This window comes from Amblyomma mixtum, chromosome 6, assembly GCF_055824585.1.
Source record: "Amblyomma mixtum isolate Tamu chromosome 6, ASM5582458v1, whole genome shotgun sequence".
Lineage (NCBI taxonomy): Eukaryota > Metazoa > Arthropoda > Arachnida > Ixodida > Ixodidae > Amblyomma > Amblyomma mixtum.
Genome location: NC_143017.1, coordinates 107,708,441 through 107,730,343, shown reverse-complemented (window position 1 = coordinate 107,730,343; position 21,903 = coordinate 107,708,441). Strand labels below are relative to the sequence as shown.

Below are 21,903 nucleotides of genomic sequence, written 5' to 3'. Positions count from 1 at the left end.
ACCCGTTCAAGTCGTTTTGTTTATTCAGTGACACGCTGATGTAATGATTAAAAGTTAGCTCGTAGCATCCTTCATTCTTAATGCGCTCGTTATACTTCAGACATTCTAATATTGCAATGCGGGTTGACCGACGAGCTTTCTTCAAATGCCTCCTTGGCGGCATAATAATGTTGGAAGAGGTATTTCACGCGAAAACAGTGAGCACTGCTTGGGATCACTCGATAATTTTGCTCAACCGAAGCTAAATGTGGCGTTGTAAAATATCTGCGAACGCCTTGCTTTGATCCAAAACTTCCACAAGTGCTTTTTTTTTTTTCATTAGTAGCCAATACTACGCATTTATCTCAAAAAGTCAGCCTTCAGGTGACCCCAAATTGTCAGTGTCACTGGTGGCATTTCTTTTCCTTCGCTTGTCTCGCAACACGTGGTCTTGAAGCTGTGAACACGATGAGGGAAAAAGAGGCGACTACTCGCGCGTGGTTTCGTAATATCACTGTAGATTTCTCGAGTTAGTCACTTGGCAAAGTCAATAATAATACGGTACGCAATCAAGACGCTTGCGTATAAATAGAAACAGCGTGTGTACTGGTTGTAAGATGGACACGTAGCTACATATAGAACATCCAACGACGCTTATTCTGTCATTCAAGCTGCGGATTGGCGGCAGAGATACTTTTCTCATGAAGCGGGGATCGTCGGATCATCGCAAGTTCCGCTGATATTTCGAGTCGCCTTAGGAGGGGCGCTTGCAGAGTGTGCTTGGGTTAGTTTGTACTCTTCATGGGGGTGGTTCTGCCCATCCGCTTCGTGAAGCTGCAAGCCTGTGCTGCGTTTCGACTCCGGATCCTCATGAAGCATTCACTGGAGTTCTGGCCACACAAAAGAAGGATTCCTCTGAGCAGCGCGTCGTTGACTACGCCAGTTCATTGGACCAGGCATGCAACTGGCCATTCGACAAGACACAGCTCGAATGGGTGTATTCGTCACGCAGTGTGACGGACTTTGTGGATGGATTCGGCGTACCGGGCAAAACGACTTGTCGCTGGAGCCAGGCTCATACTGGGGTAGTGATGGTGCGCGTAATTTGGTCCTCCGGTTGTGTGGGCGCAAACCTCTCAGCGGGCCGTCGAGTAGAAGATGCTGAGTGTAGTCTAAACGGCGAGCCACCACAATGGTCTTGAGTTGGGCTCCATGTGTAATGATGTGCCCTCTCGATACACGAGCCTTGTAGACAGCCGGAAATGATCGTTCACTGCAGAACACTGAGGCAAAGTTCATCCTGCGTTTGGTGCAGCTCCACGAGCTTTTCTTGACGCGCTTTCCTCGCTTTTTGCTTGCTCTGCAGTTCTTCACCAGCATGGTAGGTGGTGTGTACTGCGTGGGCAGAAGGATCTCCTTTCGATGGGCGCCACGTGGTGGATCAGTGCCGCAGTCGAAGACACAAGCACACCGTGGGCAGCATACGTCGAAATCAGAATGTACTTCTGATCTCAGTCGCAGCCGAGGCAACAAGCTTGCGAAGCTGAAATGAGTATTCTTGTTCTTGCCAGAGTGGCCTGCATCCTCTGAAGTTTCTTGAGCTTGGACCGCAGTGCCTTCATTTAACTTAATAATGGTGCGTTCGTTCGACTGCATGTCTACCGGGCTCCTGGTTGGCTGCTGTTCCTTGCTGGTTGTGTACTCGTGGCGAAGCGCCTTCTTCCAAATCAGAAGTACTGGAGGCAGTATTTTGCCAAATTTTTTTCGCACTAAGTCCGAGGTGGTAGGCGGTGGTTCGTTTCCCAGGCTACCATGCGTGCAATGTTGGGGCATGATGCTGCGTAAGGTCTTTACCAGCAGGTGCCTTGAGGAAAGCCACAAGAACATGCGGTGGCAGTGACGTCCATTAGCCTGTGGCGGAATGAAGCTCACCGGCTGCATGCATCTAGACTCCACAAGGGCCGCAAGGATGGCTAAATCTTTTCCGTCTCCTTGTTTCACTGAAGCCACACCGCAGATGGAGGATACAGTCCCGTTCGAGAGGGGCCACGCTGAGCCCCTGCGAATTTCTGTAATCATGGCGAGCCTTATTAAAAGATGCCGCAGGCAAGCGAGGTGGTCTTTGCGATGCGACAGGAGTCCTATGAGCAGCACCGCATCCATGCCGCTCTCCACCCGGCAGCTGAGCAAGAACTTGGCGATGGGCAGCGGCAACAGAGGTGTTGGTAGCAGCTCAAGCCACTCCTTCAACAGAGACGCCACAGTGTTCACGGCAGAAGACCCTAGCTCCGCACTTGTGGGGTCCAAGGACGTGGTATGCGTTACCCACAGGCTTTGCTGAGCCATCTTCCATCCAAAGAGCCCTGCTTTCGATGCGTGCGAGACTGGCACTGTCGCTGACTGTTGCAGGAACCAGAGCACACGTTGTCTTGGTAGCAGCAGGGTTTCCCGCGACTGCTGGCTCAGCTGCACCCCGAATATGGGGAACCCATTAGGCTCCAGCGTCGTCAGCGTTGTTGGCGCCATCTTGATGCTGGGTGGCTTTAGCTTGCGGAGTCGAGACACCGGCAGACGTTTCTTCTTGTCGTTGGTCTGAGGGTACTTTGGGCTAGACAGGGTTACCTTCGACGACATTTTTCTTTATCTCAACGAAATAGCGGCGCACAATATTTCGGTGTTGTGGTTTCGGTGCTACCGACGGCGGCTTAGGCGTTCTCTTGTCGTCTTCTCTCTCGCGACACCTAGCCGCGTGTATCTGCCCGATAAATACTGTCGCCGTGGTAGGTGTCTCATATTAAATAAGGCTCGTTTTTACTTCAGGCAACAAAAAATGGGCATAGAGTAGATTGAAGAATTAAAAATAAAATTAGATGTTGTTGTTGCAGTCTTCTTCGTTGCCTAGCAGCAGTATCGTGCACGCGGAGCCATGTGGTTAATTGCAGCCACGTTCTCTTGGCGCAGAATACATGGGTATTAGCTGGCATTTAGTGTCTGAATTCGGCCCTGTCTGAGTGAAATACAATATCAGCATTTACGGTCTCCATCAGCCCGTTACTTGTCGGTTTAGTTCACTGTGCTCTGAAAATAATTGTTTGTTTATTGTTTATTTGATTCCTGAAGGGTCTCATGTTCAGACTATACATGAGGGAGTGGGCGTTACAAGGCCATGACCATATAAGGCAATTTTGTCGTTGCCTATAGATAAAATGACGTCGCTGCTCATGGTATCTTCGTCGACATAACACTAATTTCTCCTTCATCATAAAATACGCTCACTGCGTCAATGTTTGCTGCCTTAGAAATGCAAACGACGCCTTTTTATAGATAGAAAAGATGAAAAAGCCAACTCAACGAGCTTTCAGAAGCGTGTTTCTGACACGTGGCATTTCGCACAACAACGCCGATTGAGTAACTTTAAAAATTGAGCCGCCTTCGGTGTTGATGGCCTTCAAATTAGCTATATAATTTTACCCCTTAATTAAAAATTGCATGTTGAGTCGTTAATTTCAGCTAACTGGTCGTCTACTGATTAAGTCCTACCATGTACATAATGTTTGCTTTGTTGTGCAGTCCAGATGCGCAGACCTCACCGGCGCAGCTCTCACGGTTTTGAAAATAAAAACCTCTAAATATTAGAAAGAATCACTCGGTATGTGTAATAGTCAGCTCTGGTCTATGGGGCTTTTAAAAGACCAAAGAAAACTGAGTTTTCTCACAAATCCTTCAGAGATTTATCGCCTGCAGGACGCTGCTCGCAAAAGGTCAAGTCGGTAGCGAATGTGGCAAAAATCTCAACCTTTGCACCGCCACCTAGAGCGAATAAGTTCAAACGGAGGCTCTACTGCCACTCCCGAACTGCCACCTCTCCATAGCAGCAGCGGTTGGTAGCGCTCGAGGAGTGGATAGCCTCTCTAAGAAGCCGAGCCAGTTCAAGCTCGCTACTAGCGGACCCAAAATCGGAGCGGACAAGGCTTCCGTGTCTCTTTCGAAAAGTTGGGTCGATACAACGCTCTCACACTGGGCTACTGCGCAGCGAAAATAGTTCTCCGATTTCACTTTTGTCACCGAATAACTGCGACTGCGGGTCGTGCCCACGTCGCTAAAAATAATTCCAAATTGCGTGTCCCCTGCACTTTCGTGACGAACGCATCTGACCATTAGCACGACAAGGTGCCGCCTCCGGGAAGCCACGCATTCTGCTGCGTGGCGCGGGCCTCAGTGGCGGGGTCGCTTGAGCGAGCAACAGCGAAGGTGTCGATGGGGTGCGCAGCGCTCAGGGTTCCATTCAGCGGCCGTCGACGGCAAACAGGTCCGCTGGTCGACTTGGTCGTCGGCAGCGAAGTGAGAGCAACGGTGGCGCTTCCGTCGGAGAAGAAGGTGATCTTTGTTTTCGGTGAGTCGATCGATCGACGTGGTTATCCTTTACTGCGAAAGCTAGTCGCGGTGGATTTTTATAAGGAAGCGGTGTCCTCCGAAGCCTCGTTAATGCAAGCTCAGGGACCGGAGGCCTGCACTTAAGAGGGAACGAAATCATAGATGATGACCGCAGGGAACGGCGAACCTCCGCATGGTTTTCATTGAAATTCAGATGTTTGCTTATATGTTCAGATGCGCTCAACAGGTGCTTAACGCTACAAGAAGCGGAAAACTATATTTTGATTCGATTAGCTGTGCCATACTGCACACATTAATCAGCCGTAGCTTTCATGCGACCCTGCGATGCAAGGTGAAGTACGTGTGACCATTCAAAGAGTGCAGTCGAGGACCCTATTCTTGCTTTTCTCACTGCGTCGTACTCAAATTACACAAATGTTCTGCATTTTGCTAATCTAAATGGGATAATTACCCAGACACTATGCCCGTCAGATATACAGTAGCGCTAGCTTCGTCCATTTTGTTTTGCACGGGGAGAAAATGGCGTGTTTTTAAAATTATTTTCCCGTGAAATGAATAAAGATTGAACGGGAAAGACACGCTTGCAGTCAATCGAAAGCAGAACATTTCCTGCCTGTGACAACAGTTCGTATTCGCAGTATTGATTTTCAGTCCTGTCTTTTGTTACTATGAGCCAGCCGGTAGAGAACATATTTCTCAATGCTGACGTCAAAATTTTTCATGTGTCATTCATTTGAGGAAAAAAATTCTCGCAGTTGGGTTCATATCGCGGCTGCCAAGCAGGAGAATATAATACACTACCACTACGTGCTACACTAGGCTTACTTCAAGCTTATCTGTTTGTGCTGTTTAGCGGGCGACTTTCGTGTAGCGGTATTCCAGTGCACGTTCGCGTGGCTCCTTTGACTTACGCGGGACGGACGAGTTTGAACTGAGTGTAGCTGCCACTGCGGCTCTTCTCCGAGTGAAATTCGCTAATCAAGCATGACCGGGCAAGCACGAGGCACGTGAGGATGGTAGGGACCCCTTACCGATGCCTGACGCGGGTGCGTGCGTCTGCGTGCGTCTAGTGTCAGTGTCTGACGCACGCATTGCGTGCGTCTAGCAAGAGTTGCGCAACGATGCAATCGCAATCAATACCAGCAGTCGGAGATCTCACAAACGAGTCTCACACTCCACAAATGCGTCGAATCTGCATGTAGGTTCACTACCCCAATTCCCGATGATCATTTCTGAGAAAGTAGGCCCACCTTCAATTAGCTTGACAAAAGCTTCAATGTGCTCTCTTTTTTTATTCATGTAATCACCGCGTGATTTATGAAAAAAAAAACAATTTTAAAAATTCCTGTTGTGCCGTTGAACCTTTATTTATGTGCCAGAAGTACTCGAAATATTCGATTCAAAATTATTCCAATGAAATTACTATTCGCTTCGAATTCGCTTCAAACCAAGAAACCATTCTACGCACAGAACTACACTTGCGTACTGAAAATGCCTCATGGGGATTATCCGTCCAGAGTATAAGTACCTATAACAAAGGAAAAAAGTGATTTTCATCGTATTTATTAAGAAAATCATTGATTCGGTGCGGATGATGTGTGCGCTTCCATATTGGAGCCACGTGTACATGAAGTGATATGTGCATCATACGCAAGACCTACATTAATCTGGAAGCGAACCGCACGAACGCATGCGCACTTAGTTTTCACCGCGTAACCGTGTTAAAAGGACCATAATTCGCTGATGCTACATTCCATGAGCGTTTTATAGCAGGACTCTTCTTTTATAATTGTGCTCCAGCAAGTTACACCCGCAAAGGCGCTTAGCATCGGTAGTTCTGAAAAACGTAAGTCATGTTGTGATGACGATGATGGAACGTCCATTGCCAGCCTTAAGGCCCAGTAGCTGATCTTGCTTCGGGAGACCAAGTTTGTTTGTGTCTCATGATCAGTCTTTATTAACTCTTCCTTCTTGTGCCTCGCATGCGGGAAGTGCGGTGTGCGATCCCCAGTGCCGCCGGGTGCCCACCGGTGATACAATGGGTAGAAGCTTACCCCTGTCTGGTGCTTGACTTGTTTAGGGTGAAATGCTTGGGAAATATGTCTTTGACCCCACCTTGAGTAAAAGAAAGAACCTTGTGTCATGGCGCTCTTTGGCCACTGATGCCCTTGCGCCACAAAAATTCATCGTCATCATCATCATCATCCTTCTTCTTGTCATTCCTTCCCAGGCAAGTCTGACGATTGAACAATGAGCATTTTCGCAGGTGGCCCCGGCTCCCGCAAAGGACAGATTGTGAACGACCTGGCGAGCTGCTTCGGATTCGAAATGATCAGTGCCGAGAAACTGGTTATGGCATATTTCGCTCGCCACCTGCACTTAGACACTTACGACGCAGCACCTCTGGAAACTGCTCAGCGTGTGGAGGAAATGCTCAAGGTACGTGGCCATATAACAGGACCTGTTTCTGGTACGCTGGCCTAGAGAAAGACACTTTGCTTTATCTCTTAGTACACTGGAGACAATATCATTAATAATGACGTTTTTTGCTCGATAAACGACTGCTCTTTGTGGAATAGTCAAAATCAATGTTTAAAAGTGATGTTGCCTCCTGATGGGCCTTGACTCTCGGCACTGAAACAATTAACATTCGTTTCCATTGTGCGCGTGGTCCTGTAGCATTCTTCGAAGAGACTAAGACGTGCTGGGTTCAGACCTGTCATAAAGAATGCTGCACTTTTTCGTGTCCCAAGACTTTCTCTCCCTCTTTTAGAGACTGTTGCTGCAATTCACGGTTCTCAGTGATCGTAAGTTGACTCTTCTCTGTCCGTATAGTGCACCACATGGAAGAAGTGACGAGTGCTTTAGCAGATGCGTAGTTGTGCTGATGGAGACGTGCGAGACCACAGATGAGACGCCGACAAATATTTCCCACCATGAGTTTCACCGACCTCCCAGGGTGACCCCAGTCTGGTGAGCCTGTGGCTGTTGCTGGAGCTATTGGGACAGGAGTTGGACTCGCGATGGCGTCCGGGTGCCGTGTTCTTTGCCGACCCTGTGCCGAACCTGCGCTACATGCTACCCAGCAAGAGGCAACTGCGACGCTGTCAGCGCGACATGCAGCTCTTCGAGAAACAGGCATGTGCAATGGTGCATAGAGTTTCAGACGCTGACATATAGGAAAAAAGGTTCGCCACCGTCTATGGCAACTCCTTGGAGAACGTTTCATCCACTACGGGAATGCCAACAAATGCGAACTTCATGTTTTGCTTTGCAAGTGCTCGGCAAAAAATGCTTATTTAGCTTCTGAAACCTAACTACGCCATGCTTCTCTTCTTTGTGGCGTGATTACATTATATTAATATGACTCTGAGGACAAATTAAAGTTGGCCTGCACCGAAAAGGCAGCCTTCTAATCACAGAGACCACCCTCAGCGAAAGAGGAGCTTTCGTAAGCTAGAAGAGAATAAAAAACGAAATACATGTGTCTTTATCAGCTGATGATTTCGCAAGTAATCTGTGTGCATTGTTATCGATGTCCGGGCGCTGATCCCAGAGGCGATGCTACACAGCCATTTCCTTCAAAGCAGTTATCACAGAGCCTTTTTCGGTGCAGACTTTATCAGTTGGAATCAACTGTGGGGAAAAGTTTTGAATCCCATTTTCTCAGCCATAAGAGTGCCTTTTGCTGCCGTACAAACGTCCACATACCTAGATAGAGAGCCTGACAAAAGCTTTACCGGAAAAAAAAAATATTTGGATGCTGGATACACCTTTAAATTATGTCATATGTCAAATTATGTCAAATTTATTGCAGGCAAATGTTGCGAATTATATCAACTCGTGGAAGTTATTAAAGCATTTTAGTTTGTTTACAGCGAAAAAAAACCGCATTATTACAAGTGAACGTTACTTTTCGACCAATAACTAGTCAATTCAAACACAAAGTTGGCATTTCCCAGCGCTGCAAAGGGGGACAAATGATTGCTGCTCTTTTCTCCCTCTTCGTGCTTTAGAGGTATTCTATGTTGTCGTGGCTTTGTTCTGTCCGAGAAAAATGTAGAAAATATTTTGGCAGTGGGCAAGAGAAGATAGTAACTACGACCGCAGACGCACAATGAAGGCTATTACTCTGTGAAGAAGAGTTTCCTTGCCCCGAGAGGTCCGCTCCTTACAAGCAGGGCAGTTTTCACGTCATTCCATCGTCATCATCAGCCTGACTACGCCAACTGCAGGGCAAAGGCGCCTCTTATGTCTCTCCAATTAACCCTGTTCTTTGCCAGTTATCGCGCGCGCGCGTGCGTGCGTGCGTGCGTGTGTGTGTGTGTGTGTGTGTGTGTGTGTGCGCGTGCGTGCGTGCGTGCGTGCGTGCGTGTGTGTGTGTGTGTGTGTGTGTGTGTGTGTGTGTGTGTGTGTGTGTGTGTGTGTGTGTGTGTGTGTGTGTGTGTGTGTGTGTGTGTGCGTGCGTGCGTGCGTACGTGCTCGCAGATGGTACAGAAAATCCCAGCGATGCCAAGAAAAATAATATGACGTCAGCACTCAGCAAGCCGAAAACCGCCACTAAGACAATAGTGCACATGTCGTTCATGTCTATATGCACATGTCTATAGACCAGATTTTTGAGCCTCTCCTGGGCGCGGCCATTTTGCACCGACTGGCGCGCCGCGGTGCGGGCGTTTCTTTGGGGACTGCGGGGCTGCGGCAGTTCCGCGGCCGCGCCTGCATATAGCCGCGCTTCGGGCGCTAAAAAAACATTGTCGAGCATACTTCCGCTGCGTGGCTGTGTTGCAGGAAGTATTTACGTTATCAAAGCGATAACATTGACGCGTTTTAATGACATTTAGTTTGACATTCAAGTTAATTGTGCCGGCGGGCGCTTAGAACGCGCTCGTGCTTATATCGAATTCCGTCTTAGTGCTCCACCGCAAAGAAACTTTTTGTTCAATATCAAGCATTAGGTGTGCGGCTAGCATGCAGTTCCAATTCCCATGCACTCTTGTTCCTTCCTGCCGGCCGGCCATAAAGCCCCCCCTCCACAAACAGGGCTTTCTTGTCGCCGCGCCAGTTTATCAACAAATTACCGCTGTGAGCTCAACTGAGTCGCAGCGCCAACAGAAAACAAATTTTGTCATGGTTTATGCAACCTGGTGCATCAAAACGTACTTTCCTTTCGCTTAATTTATCAAAGCTTGAATAGATATGAGCAGCTAATCCAGCTTTCACTAATTCTGAGGTCCGAAGTCGCGTTATTTTATTCAGGAGCTCTCGCCGCGTGTGAGAGCGTTGCGTAGCCCTTTGGCTAAGTGTGGAAAATGTAATGAAATCGCGCATAGTATTTTCCTGTGAATAAGGTAGATACCGCACCGCTGCGGTGGCTCAGTGGTTACGGCTCTCGGCTCTGGCCCAAAAGACGCGGGTTCGATCCCGGCCGCGGCGGCCGAATTTCGATGGAGGCGAAACTCTAGAGGCCCGTGTACTGTGCGATGTCAGTGCGCGTTAAAGAACCCCAGGTGGTCGAAATTTCCGGAGCCCTTCACTACGGCGTCCCTCATAGCCTGAGTCGCTTTGGGACGTAAAACATTAATAAACCAAACCAAACTAGTGTAGGTATACCAACAGCAGAAAGATACTATATATAAACGTTTACCCCCCAGATCCCTCTGACATGCGTGCGGAAAAAGCAGCTGAAATCGGTAGCGGTCGTGCTTAAAATCCTGTGCATGAAATGTGTTTAATGGGAACAAGAGCAAGCTCAGCGCAAGGATGTCGAACACGTACTGCATGGTGATCGAAAACACGCGCTCCGTCGGGACAACCTTCAGTCTGCAGCTCGCCTATCCAGTTACTACTCCACTGAGTCAAATCAATAGATCTACAATCTGATGCATAAAAGTACCATAGAAGATATCGCACGTAAAAGGCGACAACAAACGACATGACAGCGCAGAAATCTGCTTAGAAGTGCCGGTTTCCAGTCCGTACACTACCTGGTCGGCTACCCTCGAATATCACGTTAACGAGTAACTGCGCACAAGATAACGGAAGTACTGTCTGGAAGAGGGAAAATGTGAGTAGTTACGCACAGCACACACCCTCATACGTTAGCTGATGGAGCACAACAACGACCGAAGCGAACACGTAAACATGCGTTCTACGCGCGGCGCCGGCGCGACCCGCAGTCCCCCGGGCCGCGCGCGCCGACAGATGGCGACTGGTGTCGAGAGTAGGAGCGCGCCCGCAGCCTGCGTGCGAGGGTAAAAAAATCTGGTCTATATGTACTCACCACTGGCCGATCTCCATGTGGCATCAGTTTTCCCGACATCCGTACCAAAATTGTGACGTAACCGTTTGTCGTACAGTGTTACGGGTAGTGTCGTAGGATTTCTGGTTGCATAAAGCTTACATGTGCTAGTCAAGTTGGAGGCTAGATTGCGACAGGCATTCGAACCCGCGACTAATGCACCTTCAATTGAATGTCTTCCCCCGACTTTCGTATCAAAATTGTGATGCAACCGTTTGTCGTACAGCGTTCCGGGTAGCGTCATACGCACGCGTGTGTGTGGGCGTCCCAAACAACCAAACGTCTAGGTCTTGCGTCCACGACACGCAAACTATGCTCCACCCAAAAGTCTGAATTTGTGCACATACGCCTCTCAACAAAGTGCACAGCCAAAATTTCATTGTCTCTTAAAGACAGGTCCAATTCCTGAAATTATCGAAGTCCGGGTACTGGGGTTCTACATCAAAAGATACGGTCAGAAACAACATTGGCCAAACTCCGTCAGGTGGGGGACCAGGTGGACCGCTTGGTCCGCCGGGTTTCTAACAAGTGTGGGGGGTTACGATGTAAGGACGCCTTGCGGCTTGCGCATGCATTTGTAACCAGTCGAATTCTATATTCGACTTCATACATCCACGTGCAGAAGCAAGACGAGGATTCACTCGAAGTCATCCTCCGCAAAATTATTAAGCGGGCTCTGGGCCTCCCCGTGAACACCTCCAACAAGCGCCTCCTGGTGCTGGGCATGGTGAACACATTTCGGGAGCTCCGGGAAGCCCACTTGACCAACCAATACACGCGTCTCTCGAATACATCGTCGGGTCGCCGCCTCCTTGCCCGACTGCACATCCAACACACCACTCTTATGGAAGAGCGTGTACGTATTTCATCCCAGTGGAGATGCTATCCCCCTGCTCCAACCCTGCTATCCCCCCTCACCCCAACCCAACCCGGGAGGACTGGGAGGCGACCCTGCTCGGCTGCTCTGACCTGCAGGCCCAACGGGCCTTGGTCGCGCGAGCCCGGGCGGCGGCCGACGCCACTGGGGTCGCAAACTAGGGACCTCCACCTAGTACTTGTAAGGGCTGGCACCCTCTGGGTCAGCTCGTGCATAACCTCCAGTAGTGTATGTGTAAATAAATGTTTTCCACCACCATCACCACCTCATCGCCGTGCAGTGAGAGGGTCCAAACGTTTGCGGTCTGGTGCGCCACAAATACGCTAACACCTAAACTAGTAGAAAAGAACTTTAATGCGTGTAAAAAAATAATGCATCCAGGAAATCCAGGAACAGCAATGCTTTCGCATTCCAGCACATAAGCAGTCTGAAGTGTTCCTGACGAATTTTTACTGTAGATGCGTCCCTTAATGTGCGAAAATTCCTGAGCTGTAAACGTATAAGGTTTTCGCGCCATAGAAAGTTATATAACGCTAGCAGCAAGTTTCATGGGCAGTAAAGTGGGCGTGGTGAGGTGATCTCCAACTTTTCAATAAACCTTGAATGTGTTTTTCGCATTGAAGAGGAGGCGTAACTATAAGTAAAACCTGCTGGAAGACAACCCCAGTGCCAGCTAAGAGAGCGGCGCAAAACGAAGTGGGCGAGGAAATATGGCGCTGAACAGAGCTTGTGCCCCGTGTGCAGTACTGCCAAATGACATCGGGAATTCGGAGATATGAACGTGCAGTAAACAGTATATCAGTATTGTATTAATTGATGTGTTTATCTAAAAGTACTCGAGAAGAGCGCGTTGATATTGCATGATATGAAAAATGACTCGGTTTAAAGTTGATTACCAGGCTATAATATGCGGTAGCGCGCTGATTCGCCGTGTTCGTCTTACTTCCTGCAATTCTTTATTTCGCTACCAGTTTAGAACACTTTCTATACCATATTAACCTTTGTGCCCATCGCAAGCAAATAATGAGCATAACTCGAATAGTAAGGTACCAAAGCAAAAGCGGTGACATGCAGAGTACAAAATGTTCCATTCTACTGTTCACAAGATGAGAACTCTAGAAAGAGTTCCATGGCTACAGCGCAACGAACGAGACAAGAAGAAAGACACAGGCAGAGACACAACACAGCGCTGTGTTGTGTCTCTGCCTGTGTCCTTCTTCTTGTCTCGTTCGTTGCGCTGTAGTCATGGAATATCGGAACCAACTCGCCCAGCAACTTACCTTGTCAAATCTAGAAAGAGTGTGCGGCTATTCGATACGATTTTCGATGTACTTTAAGGCACCTTCGCAAACTTTCTCGCCTGCTTTGCGTAAAGCGCGAGAGCCCGCCTCACCGGTGCCCTTCGCCTCTCTCGCGAATTCCGTGCAGTGGCCATGCCTGTTCGCGCTAAGCCTGTGTGTGCCGGAGACCCGCTTGAGCCTTCCTGCATCCCACTCCAAGACGTCTAAACTTGGTGACGAAAAGGACACCGCGAAGACAAGGGTGACAGAACTAACAACCAAATTACATGACGTTTCCTGGAAACCACTGTACTTGCACCAAGCGCAGTCGTTCACAGTGGTGGTGAACGAATAAGCTGTCGTAAATACTGCTGAAAGCCATAACCAGGCGTTGTGGTGACCGTCCTTGCAGAAAAGATACCAGGAGTACACGGAGAACGTGCATGACCTGCTCCAGTACTTCCGGGAGGCCAACCGGCTCGTGACGGCGGCCGTGCCTCGGGACCCCAGCCTCGTCTCCGAGCAGCTGGTCGACTTCCTGGCTTCGCTTGGCTTCGTCCCGCGCTGCACTCTAGACCCGAGCCTCGTCTTCTTACCTGGTAACGCCCGCGCGCGCCACGCAGTGGTACTCATAACAAATAAAAACATTACGCCACTGCCCTAACGTAGCTTAAAAATAGAAGTTGGCTTGTATCGACAGAATACCAGCTCCTGATTACAAAAACGCCAGTCATACTGACAACAAAGCTCTTGTAACGTAGAAAAGAGCGAGAACCAAAATACAGGTATCGCCGCCACAGGGCAAACTCGCAAGTACAAGCGTGATGACGTCATAGGACAAAACAGTGTTGCTAGAACCAATGGTTCTAGCAACACTAGGACACGAGAAGCCACGAATCACTGAGGCGCAGCCAACGCATGTGCAAATCTCCTTGACGTCGCCAGATAATAATAAATAAATAAATAATACTTTATTTACTCCAAAGAAACAATACAAGACGCGGACGCGCCAAAGCCTCAATTGGGCTTGTAGGGCGCCGCCCGGCAGCAGCAACAACCTCTGTTACCAAACCAATTCTTTGTTTTGTGTAGATTAAAACATATGCACTAGAGCTGTTCAAGCTCGGCAATAGCGTCCCGTAACTGTCTGCGAGTGTTAAAGTTGAAAACATTATATGGCGCCACGTACCCGACAGCTACGCGCGCGCCTGCAGCATCGGGACCAATCAGCGCCTGCTCACCTGCGGTAGGCGGGCTTCCGGTACTCCGCTAACGGTAACAAGGTACACGGTATGCTAAAGGTGTCTATTTGCGAGTACTTCGTTGACGACTTCGAGAACGGGATCCATAGTTACGCTAGCAAAACGCCGGTGCAAACGTAAACGAAGCGACAGTAGCGACGGCCGCAATAGCCGATAGACGCCTTCAACGTGCGGCCGGCGGTAGCTTTCTTTTCGGCTGCTGCCAGGTCGCTCCGCTGGCCGTCAGAAATCACGGAGTCTGCGTTACGTCATGTGCACGTCATATTTCCCGTCACTTAGTCCAGTGTCGTCATAGGAGAGTCCCAAGTTTGAATCAGAGCAGCGGGAAAAACTTTTTCAACTTCAAATCCAAATTTCTTAGAAATAATTTGCATCTTTCGCTGCCGGCCAAGTGGCAACAAAGTCATGAAATGCCTAACTGTCGGATTTTGCTATAAAAAAAATATTATTAGAGCTCCCTTCATTGTCCCTTTAATGTAAATCCCTGAAGACATCGAACCGTTTTTCTGTTCACGGGCACTAAAATTATCTAAAATAGTAGCTAATTATTTTCCGAAATATATATGACCTGGCTGATGGTTGTGCACTGACTCTAAAAAATACGTCTTGTTACTAGTCATGTTTTGTGTTTATAACTTTAAGTGCGCACGGACGCCAGCACGCATGCACCTCCACCCCCCCCCCCCCACACACACACACGCAAACACGCACAGACACGCACACACACACGCACGCACACGCACAAACAAACGCCCTTGCGATATGTGTGAGCGTAGTGAAATAAGAAACTTCATACCTTCTGAATTCGTCAGTACACATCTGCATTCATCGGGTTCTGTACATTCACTGCCAGCGCCGATTCTGTTGCGATTTACTATATCGCTAATCATTTAAATATGTTGAAACCCGTTCGCATAATTAGAGGTAAATTAGTTCTACTTGTCTCGGCATTTTTCTCTCATTGCGATCCTTGTTTAATCTCTGCACAGCCGCCAAGAACAAAAGGCGGCCGAGCCGTTCCAGCGTGGCCCTGCAAGGCAGCCCCAAGCAAGGCGTCGGTTCACCCTCTACTTCCCCAAGTGAGCTTAAATGTGAGGCCACGAAAGTAGCGCGGAGCGAGCATAGATGGCGCTACAGTCTTGCCGCTAAGGTGCGACGGCACGACGCGATAGCTTTACATCTGACTCAGGCGCAGCCGTATGCTGCCGGCACCTGGCGGCCATCTAAGCTACTACTGCTACACGGAAAAGTAGATGCGGAGAGCTTGCACATTGTGCCATGGGCCAGCAGGCGCCGTCTTTGTAAACGGGTTCTCTTGTTTTGCATCCGATCGTGTTCGTGCACTTAGCTTTCGTGCGGACCTTGCATTCTTGTACATTCGATAGTCCTACGCAGCAGTTTGCTGTTTTCCATGTTATGGGCCAAGAAGAACGAATTTATCTGGCAGGCGGACTCGCAAAATTCATTGAGGATGCTTCCTGCCACATATGTGAAGGACTGGGGTGTAAGATTGCCCGAGTATGTGATGACGATTTTGATTCAAGGAGCTTATGATTGCAAACATGCACCTTTTTGTTGCAGTGGACTCTTTCATGCAAGGTGTGGCTTGCAAAATTAAGCAGCGAACATATTCAGAGGCGTTGCAAATTATTTCTAAAATGATCTTCTACTTCTCTTTTTTTTTGTCATTCGTTTTCACGCAGATACAGGCCAATCACGCAGAAATTCTTTAATGATTGTTGATTTTGCAGCCGTGATACTGACTAATAGCGTGTGATGATGCGGTCTTGTAGAAAGCGTATTTTTTTAACATGTGATAACTGCTACCGAAAATAAAATGTAAAGAATGAAACCTAAAAAAGCAAACATTTGGCAGACGATGATCTGGCTCACCGGCAGACTTATTTCACGCTCTTCCGTACCACGTCGCTACACGATCAAAAACAAAACCGGCGTCACTGCACAACTCGATGTTGTAGTGGTGCCGCAGGAGTTTTACAGAAAAGAAATAACAAGCGAGTTCTCGCATTTATTTTAAATCTCCTACTGTCTGCACTTGCCACCGATTGTAGCTTAGTTAGAGCCTGTGGACAAGCCCGTGCACTTTCGTTTTTATTCATGCTTCAGTCGCAACAACAATGGTGAACTTAACCCGCTGGATAAGTCATACGAAGCACGTGTTTCAGCTTAGGTTACCTGTGCCTCGAGTTCACTAATGGGCCCAGTTTTTCTCTTTCAACTGTTTGTCTTTAGCCGCTGCGGCAATAATGCCTTTTTTTTCTCATCCTTTATGACGGCAGGCATACGATAGCTAGGGTTTCCGACACCTTCCGTATCTCTGGTACTTTGCATTCGCAGTCGACAGAGCAGAACCTCAAGGCTGCAGTTGTTTGGACATCATTGACACTACGAGTAAGGTAAGTATACAACAGTAAAACGGCGCACTGCAAGGCGTGGTCTCGGTTCAATACAGAGTGAACTTCGCAGCTCAAGGATTTCGACGTCACTTGACTCCTAGGAGATGTTGCAGTTCAACTCAGAAACACTTGCTATCGGGCCTGACCATCTTCTTCTGATCTGAGAGTACGCAACTGAGCCACTCATTAGCACATTTTCAGAGATGATCTAGATTTAATAGCGCGACTAAGCGGTAGTTTAGATAGCCCCGCGAAGCCGTGTAACAGACCTTGGTATAGAAAGAAAAAATATATAACGCATTGCACGCTGTCGATCATAGGTTATTAACCTCCGAAATGTGCGAACATCACAGTTCTTGAACGGTAACTGCTAGAATGTTTTCATCGCTTTGGTACAAAAGCCGTCCACGTGAACAACCATTTCGAGAACCCTCTTCAATCACTGCAGCTGTGCAAGGCAGTTTTAGTTCTAGTCTAACGTCTAATGTTCTTTTTTTTCTTGCAGTTATGGACATGTTCGTGCAGCATCACTTCATCCAAAATTTTGCCAGGTTAACTGAGCTGAACACAAGCAAATGAGAAGAATTGACACTTAAAACTTCTCTTCCGCGTTCAACACTCGTGATCTAGACCGCTGCGCATTGTTTGCGGCATGGCAAGATGACATCACTGTGGCATAGCATCGCCAGCTGGACGTCCTAGGAAGCGACCACAGTTTTCACTTCCCTGTCGGCGTGAGGAAAAGATAGCGGCACCTATGACGCAGACGTGGTTGTCTGGGCCTCGAGTGTCTATCGAAGAGAGACCGTACGAAGCAATAAGCATAACTTTCGACATAAGCTACGGGGTACTTCAGTAAGCGCGATGTTTCTACTTCGGAGCTTATGCTTCTAGAGAGAGCATGACCATCGGCCCTTGGCGCCCTAATCTCTAATGCTTCCATAGGCTCATAAATTTAAATAACAATTCACAGGACAGTAACTGAGTAACGCGAATGTTCTTAGGCATGCTTGGGGTGGAAAAATGGAATAACGATGTCTTCTTCAGATTCTTATGTAGCGTTAGTGACGCCATGCTGGATGTCACTGCGTGTTGACCAATCAGCGTGACTGCTTGCAGTGCGGACGCCAGCGCCGACAACAACGCCTAAAAACCGTCTAACAGATAAACGCCTAAAACAAACAAACAAACAAATATTAAGAGCTAACGCTGTAAAAGAGAATTACGCGCAGACTTCCAGATCTGTTCTGTAAGTAAACTAGAGCATTTTGGGGTTGTTTAAAAAAAATAAATGGGCAACTTTTTGGCACGTACGTATAAGGACGTCCACGGAGCTCACTCGGGGAGTGCCAATTAAAGGAAATCGATTGTTAACCTTCTCTCATTTACTTTGTATTTCGATAGGGTCCCTTAGATGTTCAGTCAGCTTCCTCGCGTCCTCTTACGCCTTTTGCAGGAGGCGCATGAGGGGCTGCTCGGAAGGCCTACGAGGCTAGCATGCCAGCCTAGCCGACGCTTTTTCACCATCTGCTGGCAACCAGAGAAAGTCGCTGAAGACTGCGTGAAGAAACAGCGCAAGGTACGAACAGAACTCTGATAACGGAAAACTCCGTCAAACCCTCATGTGGTCTTTCCTGTCAGGCGCGGTTGTTTGGGCTCGTCTATTCAGGCGGTATTAAACACGGGTATCACCTCAAGTTCGCTATGTTACCGCCTACAAAGTGTCTGTAGTCTCGCTACTCAATTTGAGCGAACGCTATACTTAGCTTATATTATCCCTGGCTATTCGATCCGCGGTCCACCAGATAGGCGATTACCAAGTGCAGCCAGGTATCATTTGCTAAACGGTCCCGGGGCCTTGCCGATGCTTGGAGCTCTTCGCTGGTATCATGCAGGGCTTCGGGCCTGGTTGTGACCTCTCGGCACTTGCCGTAATTGTGGATTATTTCGGTTGCTGTTTTAGAACAATGCATCTACTAAATGACAGAGGACATACGGTAAGTCGTTGTCTCTCGAGTTAATCCAAGCTGACAGAGAGGGAAAATGAAGCTTGTTTTGATAAAGGCCACTTCTTCAGGGGCCGCTGTTGTCGCATGCGTGGCAGGTGCTGTTCAGCGGGATCGAGAAACTTGACGGAGACAAGCCAGCGCGTGCCGTGGCCACGCCTCTGGGCGAGACGTGCCTCTTTCCTGAGGACACGGAATGGGCCGCATGCCGCCAAGTGGCGCTGCTGTGCGCGAGGCACCTGCACTGGCAGTGCACCGCCGCCGGAGAAGAGCGGAACGGAGGAGAAGCCCTCAATAAGTTCTAACGGGGGCCACTCCATCCAACACCGGGCGCTGAGGGCAACCGGACAGGCGCTTGAAGACTTCCTGACTCTGGAGATTCCCTGTGCTGATGTGGTAAAGGCTGTCAAAAAAAAACCTCTGCTTTCAATGTGATTATTTGAGAAATGACAGCGCACGCAGGATTATTAGCCGACACAAACCAAGAGCCTATGATTTCAAGAGAACTGGGCGAATAGGCATTCCGAGACGCTGAACTGCTAAATTGGCGAATAACACCCGCACGCAATCCGTACCAGAATAGTATTCAAACAACAGCATACCTCTTGCATGTCCCCGGTACACCCCTGATTTTACCTGGCGTAGCTATCAGCGCTTATATTTCGACCCTGAACATTCCGTCAATTATGAAAATATGACGGCAAAAGCGGCTAATAAATTTATGCTTCTCAGGCGGCAACTATCCTTTTCTAGAACTCCTAAACCCTCCACTTTCCACCGCGGTGAAGGAGTTGCAGGATAGATGTACTGGCGGTAACAGTCAATGGTCTGTTCCCCACTGAAACGGTTGCGTCTAAGTGGGCACAGGCAAGCGTGCATAACGCATAAACCATAAGAACACTAATAGCCGGGACAGGTGACACAGAACAAGAGTGTTTAATGTGTTGTGAGATTGGGAACGGCCGGAGCAGGCTTTACTGCCGCTGGCAGGAATGGCGTACGCCACGAAGACGACGATGGGAGATGATGATGAATATAAACAAATGAAGATGAGGTTTGCGCACAATGCTTACAATATGTCCACCAAAACACCTTTTCATAGCGTTTCCAGTATACTACATTCATTATACCTGCCTCCTGAAGCCAGTGGCGCTGACCTGTTGAGTCAAGTATTGCATTTAATCGCGACTGTAGAAAGAGTGAAAATTATCAAAACAATTGAGCAGATTAAGCTGCTAATATTTTTTTTTCCCAATACCTCATTGAGCGTGGCTCCAAGAACCCAGTGAGCAAGTGCGGAAGATAATGCTTCATTTGCGTTTTTGTCTGTAAGTCACACATGTTCAAATCACTCAACAGCGAACAAGGATCCCGACTCCGACAAGGAGAGACGAAAATCACACACATGTGACTCAGGCACCGAGCTATGTTTGTTTCCCCGCCAAATCGGAACATGATAACGTTACAATGAACTATCCTCCTCCTCAAATATTATATGGGAATGGCCAGAATCGAAAAAGTTAATTGCCAAAATGAATAAGAGGAAATCACCTCTACATTCCTACTGTGTGGCTGGCTACAGCGGAAATTTCTGCGCGCTAGTTAACTACGGGAAAAATACCCCGGACCTGAATATCTCATACCGCCATCAGGTAAAGATTTCTTTATCACCGCCATGAATTTTTTGTGCTAGCATAATGATGACGCCATCGAAGATTAATTCTCAGGTATCCCCTCACAGCATCGGAGAAGTACGGAGAAGCTCGATGATGATGTCGCGGGTGGTTAAAATTCAAATTTTCGCTGCCTTCACACGCACATGCCCTGCCGTGTATTGTGGGATTCCGCAAAACAACACAGGTGCTGCCTTACAGACAGTGCTATACCCTGAGCGGTGTTTTCTTCATGAAAGCTCCAGACTCAGTTTTGACAGCTTGTCACTGTGGTTGCGTGTTGCTGACGAAGAAAGCCTGTGATGGCAAAGAAGAACCGGTAAAAATTTAAAGCGAACTAAAATCCACTTCACAGCCTTGCAATGCGGGAGGAGGAAGCACAGGCAGAATGACAGGTGTGACAGTTGAGTTGAAGGAATGAGCCCGCTAGGCACACACACGTGCACACAGGCGCATGCGCAAAACAGAGAATAAAAAGCGATAAGGCCATACAGCGTAAGCTAGGGTACCCAGACCATGCCCTGAGAAACCATACAGCGCAGTGACTTGTGGAACCGGCATTAACCAGTGAGAGGGTCTCACGAAGTTCTTGCCATGTAAAAAGAAGCTCGCCATTGCTCGACGTTCTGTCTATGATGTCTCCTGTTACCACGGTTCGCAAAACTCACAGGGGCTGTAATTTCGCTGACCATCTGTACGTGTCAATCAATGCCTTCGTGAATCTGGTTAATCGGTGTCTTCTTTAGCCTCCGCAAAGCAGCACAGTCCAAGTGGAGTGACGCAGGGCTCAAGCGAGGGCAGCAAAGAGCGAGAACACCAGGTAACGGCCTCTCTCCGCCACTGTGCTACTGTGCCGTCTGTCATTCGCTTTATGGGAGGCAAACAGTCGCCCGTAAAGTTGCGCTACTTGACACTTTGATGGAGCCATCTCGCTATCTGAGTGAACGGGTGATGACTCCGCCAGCGCAAAAGGAGCGAAGATGCTTTGCGTAGCTCAGAAAGCTTATTTTCCTACTCCAGTGCACTGCGCTTTATAGAGTGTTTGTTTCGAGGGGAAGGCATGACTAGGACATAATTTTTTAGTGCAAAATGTTTGTTTGTGCACGCATTCCAGTGACGCCTATGGTAATACAGTTATGAAATATGTATTGTGCTGCTTCAGAGCCCGGTAGAAAGCAGCAAACAATTCCTTCCACCATTGACGTAGTGGTCTAATAACTTCTTAGCCCTTCTAAGCGCTGCTGGTGTGCACCTAAAAAGACTATGGTTCCAAACCTTTGATATCCTGTTGTTATACTGTTTGTTATCCTGATAACAAACAAAGTTGTTATCCTGCATATTCTGAGAGAAATCAAAAAAGAAGAAGAGAGAATGGGGAAAAAACTGTCTAACCACTGACAAATGAAAACAAATTAGTACGAGACCTCAGCAGACCTATAGTTACAAACCTTGCATCCGAAGCAGGGTTCCCACTGCACAGAAGTCAAGTGTCGGTCAGCACAGTCGCTTCTGAAAACATTTAAAGGTTGTGCATGGTGTGGATGCCGCCGCTGGTAGCGCTTCAGTCACGGGCTGTTGAGGTGCAGTAGCCGCACAATTCCACCGGGATGTAATTCACTTTGGTGGCGCCGCTGCCTAATGAACTCTCGTGCCACGTTACAGGAGGCTGTCTGTGCGCGTGTGGTCATGGCTGATAACCGTCATAAACTCGGC

The 21,903-nt window shown here is 48.3% G+C and overlaps 2 protein-coding genes across 5 annotated transcripts in view; one reads left to right on the top strand and one right to left on the bottom strand.

Annotated features, from left to right (window-relative positions):
* The window catches only part of LOC149339974 (uridine phosphorylase 1-like), a 97,493-nt gene that overhangs the window by 66,756 nt on the left and 8,834 nt on the right, over positions 1-21,903 (bottom strand). For 3 of the 4 annotated variants that reach the window (XM_089548713.1, XM_089548710.1, XM_089548715.1), the window contains exon 1: positions 21,639-21,851. The exons of the other annotated variant lie outside the window; for it this stretch is intronic. The gene's annotated coding sequence lies outside the window, so the exon portion shown is untranslated. Of the gene's footprint in view, positions 1-21,638; positions 21,852-21,903 lie in introns of those variants that run through there. 4 annotated transcript variants of the gene reach the window in all.
* LOC149339975 (uncharacterized) lies at positions 4,237-18,927 on the top strand. Its single transcript, XM_089551032.1, has 9 exons — positions 4,237-4,372; positions 6,641-6,813; positions 7,333-7,512; positions 12,981-13,094; positions 13,245-13,431; positions 15,084-15,185; positions 16,453-16,511; positions 17,968-18,090; positions 18,616-18,927. Exons 1-9 carry the CDS (start codon positions 4,237-4,239, stop codon positions 18,820-18,822), a joined length of 1,281 nt encoding a protein of 426 aa, XP_089407158.1. The 3' UTR covers positions 18,823-18,927.

Bases quoted from the DNA above. Each gene is read 5' to 3' on its own strand.
- LOC149339975 (XM_089551032.1), top strand. From the start codon at position 4,237: ATGGGGTGCGCAGCGCTCAGGGTTCCATTCAGCGGCCGTCGACGGCAA. The intron at 4,373-6,640 runs GTGAGTCGATCG...GCATTTTCGCAG, and splicing joins GAAGGTGATCTTTGTTTTCG to GTGGCCCCGGCTCCCGCAAA. The intron at 18,091-18,615 runs GTACGAACAGAA...CATGCGTGGCAG, and splicing joins GCGTGAAGAAACAGCGCAAG to GTGCTGTTCAGCGGGATCGA.